Source organism: Stenella coeruleoalba (genome assembly GCF_951394435.1).
Source record: "Stenella coeruleoalba genome assembly, chromosome: 6".
Classification (NCBI taxonomy): domain Eukaryota; kingdom Metazoa; phylum Chordata; class Mammalia; order Artiodactyla; family Delphinidae; genus Stenella; species Stenella coeruleoalba.
The window spans coordinates 119,309,379-119,330,353 of NC_137151.1; the positions used below are offsets into that span (position 1 = coordinate 119,309,379).

Here is a 20,975-nt window from a genome sequence, read left to right on the forward strand (position 1 = left end):
GCTCATTTGCATTTCCTGCTCGTCCCTGGTAGGCGTTTGAGATTGGTGCCCAGGCTTATACAGCCAGATCATCCCATGTTGGATATTTAGTGCATTTATTAGTGAGAAGAATGGTCCCTGATACCAGTCTGAATAAACTAGTCTGAGAAGTGTGTAATGAAGGGCTCTGGCATAGTCGTGAGCAGTCTCCTCTTCGACTCTTCGTTATGGCTGTGCTTTGTTTAAGCCCCAGTGTTTATCGTCCTGAGGGATTGTATGTCTATTCAGGTACTTGGAAAACCAGGGGAGAAAATGACAGACACCTGTAGCTAGATTCAGTTTTAGAGAAGGGTGGGGAAGATGTGGTTCATAGGTTACTTGAATGTATTATCAATAGATAATAAAAGAGAATAAAAATTTACTTCTGTCTTTTAGAACAGACAGAACTATGATATTTCCATTTATATAGCTGGTTTCATATATCTTTAATAGAGTGTCAAATTCCAACAGCAAGGATTTTTATCTCCACTACAAAGGTGGGAGTGCACTGGACCATCCAGTTCCTTCTCCTTCGTCTTGCCACCCCACTCCCCAACCTGGACCTTGAACTTAATATTCATTTGGGACTTTAGAGACATAAATTTAATTTAAAAGAAATGTGTGCCCTTGAGACTGGTTCTTCGAGATTGCCATTACTACTCCTGACCTAGCATAGGCCCCAGGGTGATCTCTAGTGCTGGAAAGCTAGCGTTTCACTCACTCTCCTGCAGACTTGTCAGCCTTATAAAGTGGCAGTTCTGAAACATCTCTTGGGGTCTACTTCTGCATTTGTTACTTTCTTGTGCAGCTTTCTGATTATAAGTTTCGCTGTATTGTGTTAACATCTACCTATTTTGTTTCATGAAGTACAGTGGTGTAACACTGATCTCTGAACTGTTGCATCATGTGATACTTAGTACCTTAATTATCTATATATAAAGTTTTTCCCAATTACACCTAGTTTAGTAGGAGGATATGTCTACTTGCCATTAAAGCTCAACTTCTTACAGAATTCTTTCATTTTTATTACACTAACAATACAGTTTCTCCTCCTTCCACCACTATAAAAGGAAGCTATATGTATTGTTTACAATACAAGCATCCTATTTGAAGCTGCTTGGGTGGGAATCGGATCCCTGAACAATGTAAGCAAATAGCAAGGTTTTGTTTTTCATATCTGAGTCAGCATGATTCTGAGAGTTAGAAATCATTGAAATTATATATAGTAAGATTTCACTTTGTCAACACATTATTCATGTCAAAAATACTTTACTATTAAAACTTAGGGACTTCCCTGGTGGTCCAGTGGTTATGACTTCACCTTCTAGTGCAGGGGGTGTGGGTTCGATCCCTGGTCGGGGAGCTAAGATCCCACATGCCTCGAGGCCAAAGAAACAAAACATAAAACAGAACCAATATTGTGACATTCAATAAAGACTTTAAAAAAATGGTCCACATCAAAAAAATCTTTAAAAAAAAATTCACTATTAAAACTTAGAATTTGAAATTACGAAGGAAGAAATAAAATAAGAAAATTTAATGTCTACGAACATTTTAAAGTCAGATATTCAGTCATAATTATAAATATACAGTACCTAGATTTGAGTTTATTTAGGGCATTTTGGCATTTAGTCAGGCATTTTGATATTTTTGTCTTCCTTAATAGGGCAAGAAAGACGTGGCTCAGATTTTCAACAATATTCTCAGAAGACAAATTGGTACAAGAACTCCTACTGTTGAATACATCTGCACCCAACAGAATATTTTGTTCATGTTATTGAAAGGGTATGTATAAAGTATAATGTAATAAGATTTATATTTTTGACTTGGAAAATAAAAAGGAAAGATGGTCTTGGGCAAAAACAGGATGGTGAATGTCAGAAAGCATTTCCTCTGTAGTTTCATCAGCTCATTTTCCCGTAGTTCTGGAACACATTTCCCTCCTTAAAATTTAACCTGTGAGCTAAACTGAATTTGAAAATGCCCATGGGATTTTAAAGTTAGGTGAATTGTGAGCCTTTAAATTCTCAAACCATACATGACTGAAGAAAAAAATAAGTCCTCTGTGTTCTTGTTTCTGTTCTCTAAGATGTAAAAACCTTAATTGTTGAAATATCAGCTAAATCATGTATTTAAAGACATCTTCTTTGGACGTACATGCACACGGTACTGCAGTAAAGGCTTCCCAGTAAATGGAGCTTGGATGCTATATAGCTTAACCTTGTTCAGTCAACAGTCAACAAAGTACATGTTTATGACGTACTTCCCTTTGCTTTTCACCTGTGTGTGTCCACTTACCCACTTAATCTGGTAATTCACAGTGCATCTTCCTGGAATTACTGTTGAACTAAGCAGGCATTTATCTTTGGGTAGCCTGTCAGTTTCAAAAAAAAAAAAAATCAAACAAAAACCAAAAAAGCCTTAAAACTAAAAGTTAAGAAAAAAGTCCTCTTCTCTGTCATCGCTGATTGGCAAAGTAACCTCCTGTTGTTTCACACCAGAGTTGTTTGCCAGCTCTGGGTACGTGTGCACTGGTGGCGTTCCGTTAAATTGGCGGGCAGCTGTTTTATTGGCATGACTGGTGGCGTGAATCAGCTTGCTCTCCTACCCCAGCTTTATAGCTTGCCTCACTCTGATTCATATCTCTGTGGTTTAACACTTGCCCCAAGTTCAAACTCGTTTAGACAAAGCATGAGTCAGTGCATGTGTTGGATGCCAGCATTCTATTTCCTTCTTTCTAGTTCTGACTATCTATGTTGCTTCTTCAGATGTTGCCATACGGAATTTTTGGCATCTGATTTTTTGTTGTATCAATCCAGAGCTGCGTGTATGAACATGTAGTGAGTAGTCTGAAATTTTAGTGTTCTTAGAGCAGCTGCCAGATGCCTTTGTGTATTTTTAAAGCCAGTCTTCCTTTTTCCATAGAAAGCAGCGGTTGTTAAAATCTATGAATCAGTTAACTCTGCCTGTGTTTTCACTTTAGAGTGGCCAGGGATATGATATGAACATTGTTTAATGTCATGTAAAGTAAGACTTTTGAGGTAATATTTAAAGAAAGGTTTCAAGCTCTCAACTGAGCTGACCAGAGCAGAAACCTCAGTTTACGGAGGCGAGGAGAAGCCATTGGTGTTGGGATCCCACAGAAGCCGTCCCCCCACCCCTTACAACCCCTTTCCTACCTGTCACCAGGCTTCAACAATTACTAACATTTATTAACATTCTTGTTTCATCTATTCCTTGCCTCTTGTTTTCCCTCCTCAAACATAACATCACTTCAGTATGCATCCCTAGTACATAATAAAGGATTCTTTAACATAACCATAATATCATTTAAAAACCTGATATTATCTAATGCCCAGTCACTGTTCAGATTTCCTTGATTTTCACCAAAAATGTCATTTTTCATTTTGTTTAAATCAGTTTTCAAGCAAGGTCCACAAACTGAATTTGGTTGATATGACTCTTAACTCTGTTAATCTATAATAGTTCCTGCCCCCTTCTTTTAACACCATTTATTTGTTGAAGCAACTGGGTCATTTGTTTTGCAGGGAAACCACATATTTGGGATTTGCATCCTGTGGTTTCACCTGTAACCATGTTCCTCTATCCTCTGTTCTTTCAAGTTAGTTTGATTAGATTCAGCTTCAGTTTGGGGGGGCAGGAATTCTTCATGGATGGGATTGTGATGGGATTGCTTCCTGTTGGGCAACGCAGGTTGTCCTACTTCTGGTGATATTTAGATTGATCAGTGGATGTAGGTGTTGTCAGTCTGTCCATTATAAAGTCCTCCATCAACCCTTCACCTAATGGTTTTAGTATCCACTGAGGATCATTGTCTAGGTTCAAAATGGTGATTTCCTAATTCTGTTATTCCTTCTCTGTATATTAAATGTGTTTTGTTCCTCAGCAGTGATTTCTATAGGAAAGACAGAATAGATGCTTGATTTTTTTCCACTGTATCATTTTTTAGTATAATCGATTGGTGCCCTAGCCACTTGCTTAGATGAGCAATGAGTATGTTATTGTCTTAAGCACCATTATGACCTCAAGTTTTAGGGGGTTTTAAAATATATTTGATGTGTCTCAGTCCGTTGCAGTCATTATGACCAAATTTTTATGTCCAAATTGCCCCGTCTTGGGCTATTGGGAGCTCCTTCAAATTGGCTCCTATGTCCTTTTGGCAAGACCCCATTCGTCTTTGATGGCTTCCTTGCAGTCTGGCACAAGATGTCCCTTGCTCATTTTGTACAGATCCTGCCTCAGACCCGGAAACAGCCATTTCTTCCAGGGGCCCTGTTGAAACTACCTGTTTAAGATGTTTCTGCTTTTTTGGGAATTCCCTGACAATCCAGTAGTTAGGACTCGGCGCTTTCACTGCTGAGGGCCCAGGTTCAATCCCTGGTTGGGGAACTAAGATACTGCAAGCCATGCAGCGTGGCCAAAAAAATAAAAAGATTTTTCTGCTTTTGTTGATTAATTAGTTTGGACTACTTTAACGCAATGTGATTAGCCACTCAGGCTATAAGTATTGACACTTTGATGTTAGACATTTGGGGGAGTTATGCTAACAGTATTAGTGTGCATTTGAAAATAATCCTGTTGCTAGTGTTAGTCTAAATCTGGAGCAATCATTTTTCCACTGGCGATTTAAATGTTAATGTGCTAACAGGTTGTACAGCGTAACTGTTTACCTTGTACTCACGGGTTTACATTTAATCGTTTAAGACAAGCTTGACAAACTGCCATCAAAACCTGCCCAACTTGTTGCACCAAAGTGTCTTACCCTTGTCTTTCTAGTCTCCTGCCTGTTACAGATCAGCAGAAATGAATTGTGTGATCAGCCATGTTGGGAGCAGACATTTTAATAACACCTAAGAGCCAGTAAGCCTTCTAGCTGCCATGCCACAAGTGATACAAAGGAACGTGGTTTTGCTTTTGTTGGGGATCTGTGATGAACATACGTACAACAGAAGGATAATTCTACTAGATAACACTACTAGTGGATTTCAGGGGATAAAATGTGGGTTTAGTCAATAAGGCAAGAGTTGGTAACAGAAGATGGACTTAGGATTGAGGTTCCAGATAGTTTCAAATTTGCATAGGCAGAAAAAAGAGTGAGTACAAGGGCAGGAATGAACACAGTGATTGACAACAGGAAGGAGATAGTCAGAGTGTTTTATGGCATAGTGGGAGAGGATTTGTACCAGAAGAGTAGCTATGATGTGGGGAAGCCTGGGCATCAAAGTTTGTCTATTTGATTAGCAAGAAGAAATCATTATAAGCTCCTAAGCTGGAAAGGCTATTGATAACACTAGTCGTCGGATAGATTTGTTAAGACAGAGCTTGAACAAAGGTGCTGGTTAGGGGTCACTTGAGTGACTAGGTGTGACTTCATGCAGCACTGGGAATGGATAAAAGAAAATGAAACTGAGATATTGCAAAGAAGTATTTAAAAGGGGGGTGGTGACATTGAGGATGGGAAGGTTGGGAGTAGGTAAAGAGGGGAAGGTTTAGAACTGTGCTGTTCAATACTGTACCTACTAACAACATGTAATGATTTAATTTTAAATTAATTTAAATTAAATGACATTTAAAATTCAGTCCCTCAGTCATACTAGCCAGATTTCAAGTGCTCAGTAGACCGCATAGTTATAGAACATTTCCATTACCAAAGAAGGTTCTGTTAAACCTGTTTTAGACCCAGGTATCTGAAGCAAAATAGTGATGCCATATTAGACTTGTAGAGTTTATGGTAGGCCTTTAACTGAAGTTGTCCAGAAGCAACAGAAAATGCCTCACTACAGCCCAGGGTAGATCTGAGCTGGGGCAATTTAGGAGCCATGGAGGGAACCATGAGGTCGTAGGAGCATTCACTAGCAGGCCAGAGGCAACAGAGGAAGGACCTCAGCCAGGCGAGAAATAGAAACAGAGGAGGTAGAAAGGAGAGCTGGGAGAACTTTTCTTTTTTTAAAGAGAGAGATGCAACGATCTGCATTGTCAGGAAATTAAATAGCAGAATTTATGAGAAAAGACCATTTGTTTTAGCGAAGCAGAGGCATTTACTCGTAAAACGTTAGGAAATGGATTCGATGGCAGGAAAGTAGAGGACACTGAGTGGGGAAGGATATTAAGCCTGTGTGTGCAGCTTGGAAGGAGGTGGAGGAACAGAGTGATGTGTTTGAGCAGAATAGCAGAGTCCAGTCCAAGGGGTTTGATGTACATCAGAATGGAAGAGTCTGCTGGGCTGAGAGGAAAACAAGGTTCTCTTTCTGATCACGGGGAAGGAAGAGGCAAGAGACATTGAGGTGGGTGTAGAGGAAGGCTGTGCGGAAAGCTGATGAGGGATGCCGTGGAGTCCCCTGTGTCCACTGCGAGAGCCCTCGGGCCATCCCTGACTAGGCACTTGGTGACATCCTTTGTAGCATTTATGTGTTGCTGCCAACGGTCTTGAAAGTACTATTTTGAGTACTGAATTGAAACAAGTATAAATGCTGTATATTTGATAGACCCGTTTAGATACTATGAATTTTAGGAAACTATTTTGCTTATTTCATATTGTTTTTTGGTTTTTCTGAAGTGGTGAGAGCACCACATGTAAAACTAAACCGTATTTGGAGGTGTGACCCTGTAGACGTCTCTTCAGATCTTTTAGCTTAAGTAATAAGCTTTTATTTTCATGATCGCTCTCACGGCTGTTATTTTTCTTCGGGTTGAAGCAGTCACGACCAACTAATGTGTGTGTGCCCTCTAGACTAAATCCCTCTGAGCACATATTCTACTCTGAGAGAGATGCATTTCGTAACCTGCTCTGTCACTTAATTAGGACATGTCTGAAACTTCCTGTTCTAAAAATTGGAACTGTTAGAGTTTTTAAAAGAACAGTGATGGGGAAAAAAAGCAGTCATCTTTGTCTTTTCTTTTTGCAGATATGAGTCTCCAGAAATAGCTCTGAATTGTGGAATAATGTTGAGAGAATGCATCAGACATGAGCCACTTGCAAAAATCATTTTGTGGTCAGAACAGTTTTATGATTTCTTCAGATATGTCGAAATGTCAACATTTGATATAGCTTCAGATGCATTTGCCACATTCAAGGTAACATAAAAACTGTAGAATTCTAAATATACATACAAATGAGATTAACAGGTGTGCTGTTTTTCCTAAACCTTCTCTACCCTCCAAGTCTATACATGGCTGCCCTCTAGCGGGAAGAGAGAAGATATATTTAAATATGTATTGTGACTCAGGTATACGCAGTAGAGTCACAGCTTAAAAAGGGTAGAAAAGTTAGATTCTAAAGTCTGTCTAAAAGGCAAAAGTCCTGTACGGTCAAAAGTACACTTTTCTGTTAAATTACCCATCAAGTACAGTATATAGATATGCACTACATGTGAAAATCAGATTTTTCTCCTGTGTTGGAACATACTGCAGCAGTTTCTTTGATTAAGCATCAGACAAAGTAGTTGGCTTCTGTTCAGGGCCATTGTTAATTTGCAGTATACTAGAACCACACTCAGGACAGAGATTTCCCTATTGTGGACAGGCCCAAGGGCACAGTGGACTTCTCTCTCCCATCTCCTGCTCAGGCCAGAGCTTGTTTATTAAACACAAGGGGTGGGGGTGCAGAATCACCAGCACTACTACTCCCCCCTCCCCTGCCTACCTTGTCTCCCTGTTGTGTGTTTGTGTAAATTAAATACACAGATGATACGATACCACTGTACAACATGCACATTTTTGTTTTGAGTTGCAAAGTTCTGTGCTGTTTAAGGTATGTAGATAAAGCAGTAATGTTTTTTAGTGTTTTTCACAATGAGAGCAAGCCTTTATACGTTATATTCCCTTATGTAAAATGTCTGACCTCATAAGTGAATATTTAGAACTGTAATTTTAATATAATCAGAATTTAATATACTAACCTGCAGACTACTGTGCTCAGAAACGATGAACACTGTTACAGTGAGAAGTGGCCACTGTTTTTGTGAAGGTTCACTTTTATGTATAAAGAGCCATTGAGATAATGAGCACATCTTGGTCTCTGAATAAAATTTGTCCCTCAGAGCGAATGAACACCCTCAAAATGGGATGAAAGCCTGGGAACTTGGCCGCCTAGGGATTATTAGAGAGGATGTCAGAAGACCTCAGATATTTATATGTTAATGTACAAAGCAAAATGAAATGAATATGAGATTATAACATAGAGTGGAAAATATGACATCTTACGTATCACTGCACTTGGTGGGATGGGACTCATGACCTGGGATATATTGATGGAAGGGGACGCCCCATTCAAAAGAAGCAGACCTGTAATGAAGGGAGATGTAGCAGCACCATGCGTCAAGAAGGGATACTCCTGGGTGGGAAGAAAGCCAGAAGCCTGAGCGTGGGACACTCTGGGAGGAGGAGGGTGAGGGCAGAGGAGAGGAGCAGCAGTGGGGTCGGAGAATGCAGCCAGACCGCCTGACCAAGAAGAGCACAGGTCACACGCTCCTGGCGCAGTTGGCTCAGAGGTGAGAGAGATGTGCTGACTAACTCTGTGCCACAGATGTGAGTCCCTGATTGGCCTTGCTGATAATTCCATCTCAGATAGGATTGCTTTTTTGAATGAAATTCTCACCAAGAAGAAAACGGTGGTGATGGAATCACTGTGGGTAAAGCAGCCCTGTCAGGTCGTGGTAGCCAGAGAGGGAAGGATTGGGCAGAGTCAGGCAGTCCCTACCTGAAGAAGAGAAACTTTAAAACCATGTAGGATTCTAAGGATGAGCTCTAGAAGAGAGAGCAGTGAGGAGCGAGCTTGGCTTCTGTATCTCAGCTGCTCCCGATGACTCAGAAGGGGCAGAGCTGATTCAAGAGCCTCCTGAATGGAGAGCTCTCCAAGAAGCAAAGTTAAGTAGAGCCCAAAACTAAGACAATATAAGAGAGGCACAGACCTACCAAACACGCCGAAGGTACCACCCACCCCTGCTTAAAATGTCTGGTCGGCTCTGGTCTCACTTTCACACCAGAGGTGCTGACAAGCAGGGAGGGAGGACCGCTCCTCTTCTGATTTGCTAATGTCTTCTTTGCAAAGAACATTTTTATATCAGAAAAGAGTAGATGGTTCGTGCTCTCCTTCGAGAATATGACCAGAGCTACCTTCCCAGAAAGTGCATTCTACACACAAAAACTTTGAGACAAATGCAGCTTATCCATAACCCTGGATTTAAAGTCCAAGGAACAGGTGCTGAGTCTTAAAAGGGAATTAAAACTACCTGCGTGAAATATGTCTAAGATTCATAGCTTGAACGAATGGGGTTCTGAGATAGTAAATCAGTGGCCAAATATTTGTTCGTGATTTTTTTTTTTTTTTGAGGAATTAAGGAGATGGGGAGGGACATCAGAAGGCCAACAAATATATTTCCAATTTTCCAGAGTAAAAGAAGGTAGATTCCCCAGAGAGGCTGGTGGAGCTCGATATTATACCTGTGTAAGGTACTAGAAAGTATTGCTAAAGAGATGATTTCTGAGCATTTTGGAAAGGAAACCGTGTACCCACAGCCAGCATGGATTCACTAAGAGTAAGTTCAGTCATACTAATCTCATAGACGCCAGTAGATCAGGGGGCTAAGGGTGTGGCTGCCTGGATTCAGTTCCCAGCTCTGCTGCTGATTTAACCTCAGTCTTTTCATCTGTCAAAATGTAGGTAATACTAGTATGTCAGGGTTATTGTGTCTTCACATAGTATGGGTGCAGTGAACAGTAGCTATTAGAATTATTCCTTTATGACAATGTGGATATATTAGATGTTGAATAATTGTACAGGTCTGTTTTCATGGAAACAATGAAAAGGTAGGAGCTAGATGGAGTTTCAGGGTAGCAGTTCATAATTAATTGAACGCCATATCCATAAGGAGCCAGAAAATGGATTGCCACCCTCCTGGAGCAGAATTTTTAGTGGATTTGTCTTTACTCAGCACAGCTGAACATTTTTATTAGAGACTTAGATAAAGGGTGATAACAAATGTATACCATGAGGGGATAGAAGGCAGATAACAGAGATCCTGAAATAAGGCCTCATAAAGATCCAGAGAGGCCAGAAGATAACAGGTTGAAATTAAATACGGATGAACTGAGGTGGTCCTCCTGAGGACTCAGCTCTGTCAATATGAGATGTGGGAGTAAGGCATAATAATAATAGGTAATGCTAGGTGTAATTGTTACAGAGTGTAATAATGACTAAAAGGCAGGTAACGTCATATCATACTCAACCCTATGAAGGAGATACTGTTATTATCTCCTTTACAGATAAGGAAACTGAAGCCTAGAAATGTTGGGGGAAGTCAGACCATAAATGGGGAAGCCAGAATTTGAACCCAGGCAGTCTGACTAGAGAGCCCACCCTGAGTAAACAAAATTCTGAGTACGTCCGGTAAAATTAAACAGTATGATGCTGTTGCCCTGCCCCTAAGCTACCTGTGACCACATAATGTGTGACCTAAGGAGCTGTCGATGGTCTCAACCCCACTATAAGCTTATAAGGTAACAACACATAAATGTGTTCCATTCCAGGCGCTACACTTTAAGAGGCACATAGACAAATAGATGACTTTCAGAAGACAGTAGATGGTGAGGGGGACTGAGAACCTGTCATTCGAGGAGTGGTTAAAGGAACTGGACGTATTTAGCCTGAAGAAGAGGAGACTCGGTAGGGACTTGCGTGAGAGCACCACTTGTATTTAAAGTGGGTCCTAGAGAAAATGTACTAAACCTAGTTCTGTTGACTCTGACAGTTTTCTGGAAATAACCTGGGGATAGGTTTTGACTCTCTAGCACAGGAGGAACTTTCTGACTTTCAGAGCTCCAAAGGTGAACCACACAGTTGGAAGAACTGAGTCTCTTGTCCTTGGACATAGACAGTCATCAAGTACGAAACTGGGCCACATGACTTGCCAAGCCTCTGTGAAAATAGCCCCCGGGTGAGCAGCATTTCTTCAGGGATTCCAGGGCTGTCTTTGTGACATGATGTTCGGGACCCAAACTCACATAACTTTTAGGAATCTTTTTAATTCAGCCCACCCTAAAAGTCGGCTGCTCAACCTGCTGGACTTGGGAGATGACCCCTGACCTTTCTCCAGGTAATACCAGGGTCTCGGCTATACTGGAATTTAACAGGTTCTTTCTGTCCCCCTGCTGTCTGGCCCAGCAGCTCTGCTGATCTGGGACCGCGTGCACCCTGTCCACTCTGCAGGTCGCTTACCAGGTGCTGGCTGCATGACCACTTGCCTTCATTTTCTGATCTGTCGGTTTCTGCCCCCCCCGCAACCCCCACCCCAGCCTGGTTTGAGCTCTCCAGAGCTCTCGGCTCTAGTTCCAAGGGTAAGGTCTTCTCCCACCTCTCAGGAGACAGAGGCTCTGCGCAAGTCCCCACTTCCTCTTTTCCCAGCTTAGTATCAGCCTTTTTACCGGCTCCCGGCAGTGGTTCCTTCCCTGCCCATGTTTTACTCTCCTTAAAGGAGGGCTGCTTTAGCAGCCTCAGCACCCCTTTCCAGTGTCCCTACCCCAAGGCCATGGAGAAGTGATTCCTAGATTGGCAGTGGTTTCCTGAGCTTCCTGGTCTCTTTAAACCAGATGATAACAAGTAGAATCTCTGATGGGGAGATGTTTGAGGTTCCCCCTTGTCATGTGTGGCCCAACTGTGAGCCTCTTGCTGCTGCTGGAGGTACAGCTTTCAAGGTAAATAGTCGCCTTACTCAGACCTAAAGAAAAAACTCTGGCGCAGCATATTTAGGATCTTTGCTTTTCAGAGTAATACTTTCTACCTACCTGTTCCTAAGAAACCAACCCCAGTGGAGAGCCGTTGTCTCTGAGACCCCCTCCTTTGGCATTCTGTTTCGTCATATCATGACAGAGTGGTGAGCACCTGGCTCCTGGCTCTGTACTTCCTCACAGTGGCCTTCAGAAAGACCCAGCCACAAAAAGTAGACGTGACACTCAGTCTTGCATGGATCTAGCCACAGCAGTCCTTAAATTCACTTTTTCATTGTTCATTCAGTTCATTCCACAAGTCTCTGAGTGCCTGCTCGTGTCTTTAGGTCCTGAGGTTCAGCAGTGATCTCTTTTTTTTTTTTTTTTTTTGGCCACACTGCACGGCTTGTGGGATCTTAGTTCCCTGACCGGGGCCCCCTGCAGTGGAAGTGCAGAGTCCTAACCACTGGACTGCCAGGGAATTCCCAGTTCAGCAGTGATCTGTCCAGACAAACGCCTGCCCTTGAGGCTCCTAACTCAGGGGAGACCGTCATAGACCACACAGTAGCGTGTTAGAGGCGGGACACACTCTTTAACAAGCATGCTTGATACATTCCCATAAGGTTCTCATGTTCCTGTCTCCCTCACATCTGACCCCATGGACCAATAGATAATATAAATTCTTCTAGCCCTGCCATCTCCTCCTTCCCATGTGGGGAAGCCTCAGCATTTCTTTCCAGATGCTTGAAGGTACTCAAACTCCAGGTTTTCTAATTTTGCCTGTTTAATCCCCAAGGGGGATTTAGGAAAAATTGGGTAGACCTTCCATGGGCATAGGACACATACCCCATCCAGCAGTTTGAACACCTGTAAATCTTTGGGGTAGAGTTAGAAGCCTTCTTAAAAGCATACTTTGAAGATTGCTTAATGTGCTGTTTTCCCAAACATGTTCCCTGATTCTGTTGGTTCATTCATTTATTTATTAAATATTAAGCTCTTACTATGTGCTGGATACTGCATAGGTGCTGGGGATTCAGAGGTTAGTAAAAATAGACATGACCCTTGTATGTATAGACTTCATAGACATGACCCTTGTATGTACAGACTTTACAGCCTATCATGAGAGAGACATTAATAAAATAATCCCACAGATGTCAAGTCATAACTGTGACCATGCTTTGGTGCCAGTGACCAGTCAGGAAGGGTCCCCCATGGAGGCGATGTTTGAGTCGAGGTCCAAAGGTTGGAAGTAACTAGGCCAGGGGAAAGCCTATGCAAAGGAGGCCTTTCAGGGAAGGGTGCTAACAAGCAGGCAGCAAAAGAGCTCCCTGCAAAATCTCTTGAAACCTGATGGATCCCCACGAGGGCACCAGAGCTGTAGCTCTTTCCTCATTCGTTGACCATGGAGCATTCCTTAGAGCACTTCTCAGGACATACTTCAGGAAACACTAGTTCATTGTAACCTGGGTAAGTCAAACATACACAGCAAAGAAAACAAGTTAAAGGAAAGTTGGTTTGCAGAAAAGGGATTATTGGCAGTGACCTCTCCAGTGGGCAGCTGTAAAGGAATTTAATTCATTAATTCACCGAAGATGAATTGGCTGTTCCTGCTGTCACGTGTTTCCATTTTTGTTCCCACCTTGTGAGACCAAGCCTAATTCATTGCTAACTTCTATGTCCTTGAAGGCAAGGACCATATCTTTTTGTCTTTGTAGCCCCAGCACCTAGAACTTTATCTGGCACATAGTAGGTGTTTTCTGAATGAATGATCCTTGAGTTGTTTCCAGGGAAATTCATGGGGTGAGGCATAAGCTCGATTTCATAGGGGTGCACAATTGGACTCTAGGTCATACTAACTTCTGGTGCTACATGTTTGCAGCATTAGTCTGCTTACTTAGGAGCTAATGTTTATAATATGATGGGGCTTTTAAAAAACATTCTACCTCTGAAAAAAGATTGCATTCAGTATGAAACTGAATGTAACTCAATTTAGGAGGAAGAAGATGGAACCTCCAGTACTTTTTCTAATAAAAGAAATGTCCTCTTTCGCCACCAGGAGCAGTATACTATTTGACGTTTTATCACAACCGTTTTACTTTTATTTCATTTCAATTCTTGATTCCCTTTCTTTGAGTTTTTATCTCCATTGCCTTATAAATTTTCTTTTTAATTTTTCCTTCTAAGAGCTGTAGGCCTGTGACAATCATTACAATCACAATTTGATTATTAATGATTTTATTTGCTCTTACATAGAATCAACATTTTCAGTACAATTCATGCTCAAGTGTTTTTAAGTATAGTAATTTTTAACAACAGTTTTTATCAGGTAAAATGGCGTGGAATGTTTAGGATTCTCTTTTCTAAAAGAACTTGAATGCCAAACAACTGTAAAAAGTGTATTTTCTTTTCCTAGGATTTACTTACAAGACATAAATTGCTCAGCGCAGAATTTCTGGAACAACATTATGATAGAGTAAGTACATAAAACACTATTTTAAAATAGCACATTGTAAGTTTTGTTACCAGAAATGAAAGATTTTAATTAGATTTTGTACCAGAGTATTTATTTTGGAAATACAATGTTTTTAATTGATGCTGTAAATTAAAGGTATAGAGCGTTACGTGGTCAGAACAGAATTTTATCTTTTTGACGACACACTGCACTTTGCATCTTTTCTCGCTTTAGAAGAGGGAAATAAAGCACTTTGCTGCTGAATGATAATATACAGTTAAGATAAAAAGAAAATTACCGTCTGACTTCTTATCTTCCCCTTACTTTCCGTTAGTTGCTCACATTCCTGCTGCTTACAAATAGAGAGAAAGGGGCACAGCAGCAGGTAGATGGGCAGAACTCTAGCCTAGAGGACGCAGCAGCCAGTTCTGCCCTTGCTCTGCTGCTGACTCCTTGTGACCAAGACCAAGGCCCGCTGGGGGACTCAGAAGTCTGTCCGTATTTGTAAAATGAAGACATTGGATTAGCCCAGCCTTAAGGCCCCCTCCAGATTGAGCTAGTAGTAGAACCCCCAGAGGTTTGTGAATAGTGCTGGGTGCTCTGATAACCTGGTTGCCCTTGATCATCACAGCAGTAGCGTCATGTGTTCTCTTCCACCATGTGTCAGCTCTGCTCTCCACAATTCCCATGAGCACTTCCTTATGCTGTACTAGTTTAATGTAGGCATTGTCCAAGATCTCATAGGTGCTCCTGGAGAAGTTATGATAGTAACAATCCACTTAAAATTTCTCTCTCTCCCCCAACATTTGGCTTAGGTTTGCATTCTTCCACTAGTTGTTTGAATTTTTAAAATCCTAGGTATTGTTAATACTTCATTGTTCACTGTGCCATTGAACTAAATTAGAAGATTCTTGGAGGCAAAACCTATGCTTTCTAATTCTCTTGTGTTCCTTTTCCCGTCTTTCCCCCCCACTCCCAGTAACATCATAACACAGTGCTGAGTACATAGTAATTCCCTCATAAATAGCCTCATCAATGGCTTAAACATAGCTGGTCTTTTTTTTTTTTTCTGCCCGTGTACATTGGGATGTGGGTGTGTTTTTTTTTCCTGTGCATTTGTTGGTTTAAATCGGAAGCACAGTCGTTTTGTTGGTGCCTTTTACAGTAGTTAGAAGCGTGGGCTTTGGCACCAGACTGCGTGGAGTTTGGCTTCGAGTCCCAGCTCCACCGTGTGCTTCTAGCTCTTGGGCAGCAGCCTTCATTCACCCTCTGTGCCTTTAGGATCTTCAGCTCTAAAAGAAGGCTCATAATAGCACCTTCTTACTACTGGGTTGCTGTGAGGATTAGATAAGAATGTGTGTGTCAAATGCAAGACACAGTGCCTGGAGCACAGTAGGCATTTAATAAACATTAGCATTATTATTTCTATTACCACATGGTCTCAAGGGTTTTTTTTTTAATTAAACATATGAGTATCTTAATTTAAAACCTACCAAAGATAAAAACTAATTTCCCAGAAATTTGCTACCGGCAATGATGTCGCTTTAATTTTGTGATAAAATATTTTCCTGTATGTTATTAATGGGTGACATTGGTTAACAGGATTTTAGCCAATTTATGTGCAGCAGCTGACAAAAATGTGCATGCAGTGCAGTCAGATCCAAGGAGGAGAAGGAAAGTGGGGAGGTGCAGGCAATTTAAACTAAGCCGAGGTGGAGTTACTGGGCAAAGACACATGCTCTAGAATCTGTACACTTGACTCTGAGCTTTCTAATAATTAAAGCATAGAGGGAAACAAAACCAAGGAAAAGCTCACAGTATCTGTAAAGCTTGTTCAAAAGAAACAGCCTTTTCTAGCACTGGGACCTGGAACAAATTTCTTCCATCGACATTCTTAGACGGGAATTGAATTACAGTGTCATGTAGTGGACGCAGTCACTGAGCGTGCCTCTGCAGTAAATAGAATGGCGCTCACGGAGAGCAAATCTTTGAGGGGCCCAAACAGTGCCTGACCTCTGTCTCTCCTAGTCCTTTATTGCTGGCCCAGGGATAAAATCTAACCAGGCAGTTCTCCTTGAGAATAATTTCTTGCAACCAAGCTTACCCTAAAAATTATGCAGCAGAAAATCTTAACTTGCATTTTCTGTCGAGAACTTGGGGTGTTCCTGTTTCTGCATTATTGATTAAAGGCAGACCCAATTGTTTGATCATTGGCTTGACGATCATTTGAGAGAAGGTAGGGTTAACAGCCATCTCTGAAGAGAAGAGTTTTAGTTGCTTGCATACTAAATAGATGGCCATCCCACCTCTGCCTAGAGATAAGCAACAGAATGAATGCATAGGCAGTTCTGGTTAGCTTTAAACCAAGGGCTGGAAAACGTTTTCTCTAAAGGGCCACCCAGATAGTAAATATTTGAGGTTTCATAGCCATGCAGTCTCTGTCAGCTCTCCTGTCTGTTCTACTGCAAAAGCAGCCATAAAGAGTTCATAAACTGAATGTGTTTACCATACACAAGTGAGCATGGCTGCGTTCCAATAAAACTTGTATAAAAACAGACGGTGGGTTGGATTTGGCCCATGAGCTGTAGTTTGCCAACCCCTGCTCTAAACCACAGACGAATGGCTGATGAGAACCCATCATAAAGCAAAGGTAGAAACGGTTTTAGCATGGACAAATTACAAAGCAGGCATCCTCTACCGCCCACCACAACCAAGGAAAGGTCTCAGTAAAGCACTGATACCCAGCAGAGTCATACTAGTACTGCAAAACTTTGGAACTTTTAAAACCTGTCTGTAGTTAAAACAAACAGCTAAGTGGCCTTCTCTTCTAACTTTTGGGAAGTGTGGCCCTAGCCCTTGTGTGCCCTTCACTTCTGTTTCCCACCTCCCTGCTTTCCTCTGCTTCTGCTCCTTACCATTCCAGGGACACTGTTCTTGTTAGGGAGCACCATTTTGTAAATCTAGTGGACATTCGTCAGCTCTTAAAATCTGTATCATTTTGCATTTTCCAGGTCTTCGCTCATGCTGTGTTCTTCCCTTTCTATTCCCCAAGAGTATCTCTTCTCCTCCCCATTTCTGAACAGAATCTCTCCCATTATTCAAGTTTGAGCTCAAGTCCTACCTTCTGTGGGACACCTGCCTATTTAAAAGTGCTAAATTTCTTCTCTCTCCTATTTTTAATTATTTTCTCTTCTTGCTTTGAAAGAACAGGCAACTTTTCTCTTTGTGCTTGTGCTTTGGACTAGTTGAGTTGTAAAAAATAGGAATTTTCTAATCTAACACCAGGAAATGAGAGCTGACTCAACAGTGAGAAAACAGTGGGGGGAACGGGAGTTATGTTGTGTGCATATGGACTTTGGACAGAAGAGGACCAGATTTAAGCTATATGCGCACCTGGCTAGAGCTGGGAGGGGGCCAGGAGCCTTCTTCGTGGAGGTAACCAGTGGGTATCACCTTGAGGATGGGTGTGAAGCAGACAGGAGGGGCTGAGCTTGGGCAGCGATTGGCCTTTGTGCTGTTAGAAGTTTGTACTCAAGCTTTTTAATGTTATTACTGGTCTTTAAAAAAATAACTCTGATACGTGTTTTCTTGTCTTTTAGTTCTTCAGTGAATATGAGAAGTTACTTCATTCAGAAAATTATGTGACAAAAAGACAGTCACTCAAGGTATGACAAATTATTGAAGTAATTCATTTCTCTCCACCCCTTATTTGAAATGTGTGTTTGGGGAAAGGGAGATATGGTGCTATAGGTTCTAGACCTTTACAGGGAAAATGGACTTGCCCATGGTCAAGATTTTTGTGGAAAGGAACAGGCTGGGTTCAGCAGTGGTTCCTGCGGGGCAGCTGCCCCTGCTCACCTCCTCATGTGTTAGAGATACCAAAATGGAACATACAGAATTTTGAAGAGGATTTAATCATTTAGTAATGAGGTATTTTAGATTTGGGAGCCTATTGTTAAAACTTAGAATCGTATCACCAAATTGAAGGCGCTGCAGGTGTTTTGTTCCCCAGAATGCTGCCCAGATGGCACAAGCTTGCTGTGTGAGGGGAGAGGGGTGGCCGTGAGCAGTGACACTGTGAACCGTAGACGAGTTTGGCTGCTTTGTATCAAAATAGGATGTGGACAATTCCATTTGAAACTTAAATATTTAAAACTCTAGAACAGGGTTTGGCAAACTACCAAATCCAGCCCACTGTGTATTTTTGTAAATAAAGTTTTATTGGAACACAGATGCATTCTTTTATTTACATATTGTCTGTGGCTGTTTCGGCTGCAACAGCAGATTTGAATCGTTGCCCCAGAGACACTGTATGGCTAGCGAAGGAATGGATATGAAGCAAGTCTTTCATTCCTACAGTTTCTCATGAACACATGGAGAAATTTTGAGGACCAGTGGTACTCTAAAAATGTATTTTAATTTGTACTCCTTTTTGCTGCCACATTGGCATTTATTTATCCCTATATTTATTTTACCAGCAAATTTGTATTCCCTGTACCAAGCTTCAATTTATTGGTTTGTTTGTTTGTTTTTGTTTGTTTATTTTTGGCCCCGCTGCATGGCTTATGGGATCTTAGTTCTAAGACCAGGGAATGAACCCTGGCCCTCGGCAGTGAGAGCGTGGAGTCCTAACCACTGGACTGCCAAGTAATTCCCCCAATTTTTTATTTTTATGTCCAAAGAAATTCTTTAAATTACTGGTCATCCTTCTCTAAATAATCACATTGAAATGAGTCATTTTCAGTATTTATTTGGTTTCTGTGACAGAAAATTAACACCCAATAAGTCTATACATACTTAATACTACCTTTTGAGCCTCCGTAAGAGTAAATACTGGGCTTCTTACTTTGAAAGTTGTATATTTTGTGATTCAGATTTGATGTGAAACCTATGTGAGCTTTTGAATTCTTCCTCTAAATTCTTTATAAATCCTAAGTAGAATAGATTTGTTTTCCTGCACATCAGGTTATTTTTGATTTACTATGATGACATGTTATTTATCTAGAGATCAGTTATCTGGAAACTTCAGGTATCTAGAGCGTAGCCAGGAACCCAGAAAGGAATTAGTAACAGCAAGTAAACCATGGCAAAGTAGCTCTATCCATGCATTTTCCTTCCCTTAGACCTCACTCCATGTCTCTTATTAGACTCGGGTCCAACGTGCTTTTCATGTATTCATGCTTTTATTTCTCACTATACTCTCATAAGATATAGGTCCATTATCCACTCCCACTGTACAGATGATAAAACTGAGGCACAGAGAAGTTAAATAACATTCTCAAGGTTAGAGAACTCACAGGGAGCAGGGAGTCAGGACTGAAACCCAGGCAGGCTGGTGCCAGGGGCCAGGCTCTCCACTGCTCTGCTTCTGCCTGTGTCCACAAGGACCACAGCTTGGTCCCTGTCCCCAGGCAGGTTATACCACCTGCACACTAGTCCTTGACTAGAAGTTGGCACACTGACAGCATGAAGAGGTGACTGCTGGCTTCAGAAAAAGAGAAATCTAGAACAAGCAGGGACAATTTTAAAATTAAGGGCTGATACGGTATAGTCAACTCCGTAGAACTCAGGAAGCACAGACTTAGCTGAAGGCATGAACTTTTTTTTAGCTTAATTAATGTCATTTTTAGTAATGTTGAGGAGTCACTAAGAAAAGCTTAGAGTATCTTCAGGATACCTTGCTTAAGAAGGAACAGAAAAGTATTTGTTTTTATAAACCTTTCTGAATCAGATAAGATAAAATGATAAGTTTGGTGTGTTTAGGGGTAAGTATGTGGAAAACTTTGTACATGAAACCCTTTGTCCTGTAAAGTTCAGATAAATAAAATAAGAAATAGTAAAATTATTTTTAAATTAAGCTAAGGTATATAGTTATTCAGTAACTTATCGTCTGACCAGTTTCTTTTTACTGAGATAACACAAATGCATATTTAAAGACTAGGTTCTGACAGTCTCAGATTCTGGGCCAAATGTGACTTGAATGTCCTCTTCAGAGAGCAGTGTCAGACTCACCATAGGTTTAAACCCCAGAAGAAGAGGTAGGTGTTCAAGTAACAAATAGGAGGCGCTCGTTAGCATTTAGGTCGTAATTCAGTTCAGTTCATCAGTCTTTTGAGTGCCTACTAATATTCTGTGCTTAATAATGATGATAATTTAATGAATTGTTTTTAAAACTTTGGTTTTACTTCAAATCTTAAATGATAATGGAAGAGTAATTGTTTGTCTTCTCAGCTTCTCGGTGAGCTACTATTAGACAGACACAACTTCACAATTATGACAAAATACATCAGTAAACCTGAGAACCTCAAGTTAATGATGAACCTTCTACGAGACAAAAGCCGTAACATCCAGTTTGAGGCCTTCCACGTTTTTAAGGTAGAGTACTAAAAGCATAAACACTAGTTGTTCATCCCATTTCATTTACAAATTACTGAAGTTTTATTAGGTTCATTTTGGTAATCTCAGTGACACAGCTCAGTTCAGTCAATTTTCATAGTTGTGTGGTACAACATTTAAACAAAAACAGACCCAGAAACAGGGTATATACCATTCGCATTTGGGAACAAGAAAAGTTTATTTGTAGAGGGGTGTCGTTTATCTTTGGCGTAGAAGATTATTAATCATCACGTAAAGGGTAATCCATTTCTTAATGCTTTCCACGGAGCTTTTTGTTCTTAAAATCCATTCTGACCTCCTCTGCCCAGAAATAACTCCTGCTCATTTTATTCTACAGTCAAAGTCTATATTTAATACCAACTGCTGAGTTTCAGAGCATGAGTGA

At 41.0% G+C, this 20,975-nt stretch overlaps 1 protein-coding gene across 1 annotated transcript in view; it reads left to right on the forward strand.

Moving 5' to 3' along the window:
- The window catches only part of CAB39 (calcium binding protein 39), an 85,523-nt gene that overhangs the window by 61,747 nt on the left and 2,801 nt on the right, over positions 1 to 20,975 (forward strand). Inside the window, exons 4-8 of the mRNA XM_079925226.1 lie at positions 1,685 to 1,803; positions 6,945 to 7,113; positions 14,156 to 14,215; positions 17,794 to 17,859; positions 20,426 to 20,569. Coding sequence (XP_079781352.1) covers positions 1,685 to 1,803; positions 6,945 to 7,113; positions 14,156 to 14,215; positions 17,794 to 17,859; positions 20,426 to 20,569 — 558 coding nt within the window. The remainder of the gene's footprint in view (positions 1 to 1,684; positions 1,804 to 6,944; positions 7,114 to 14,155; positions 14,216 to 17,793; positions 17,860 to 20,425; positions 20,570 to 20,975) is intronic.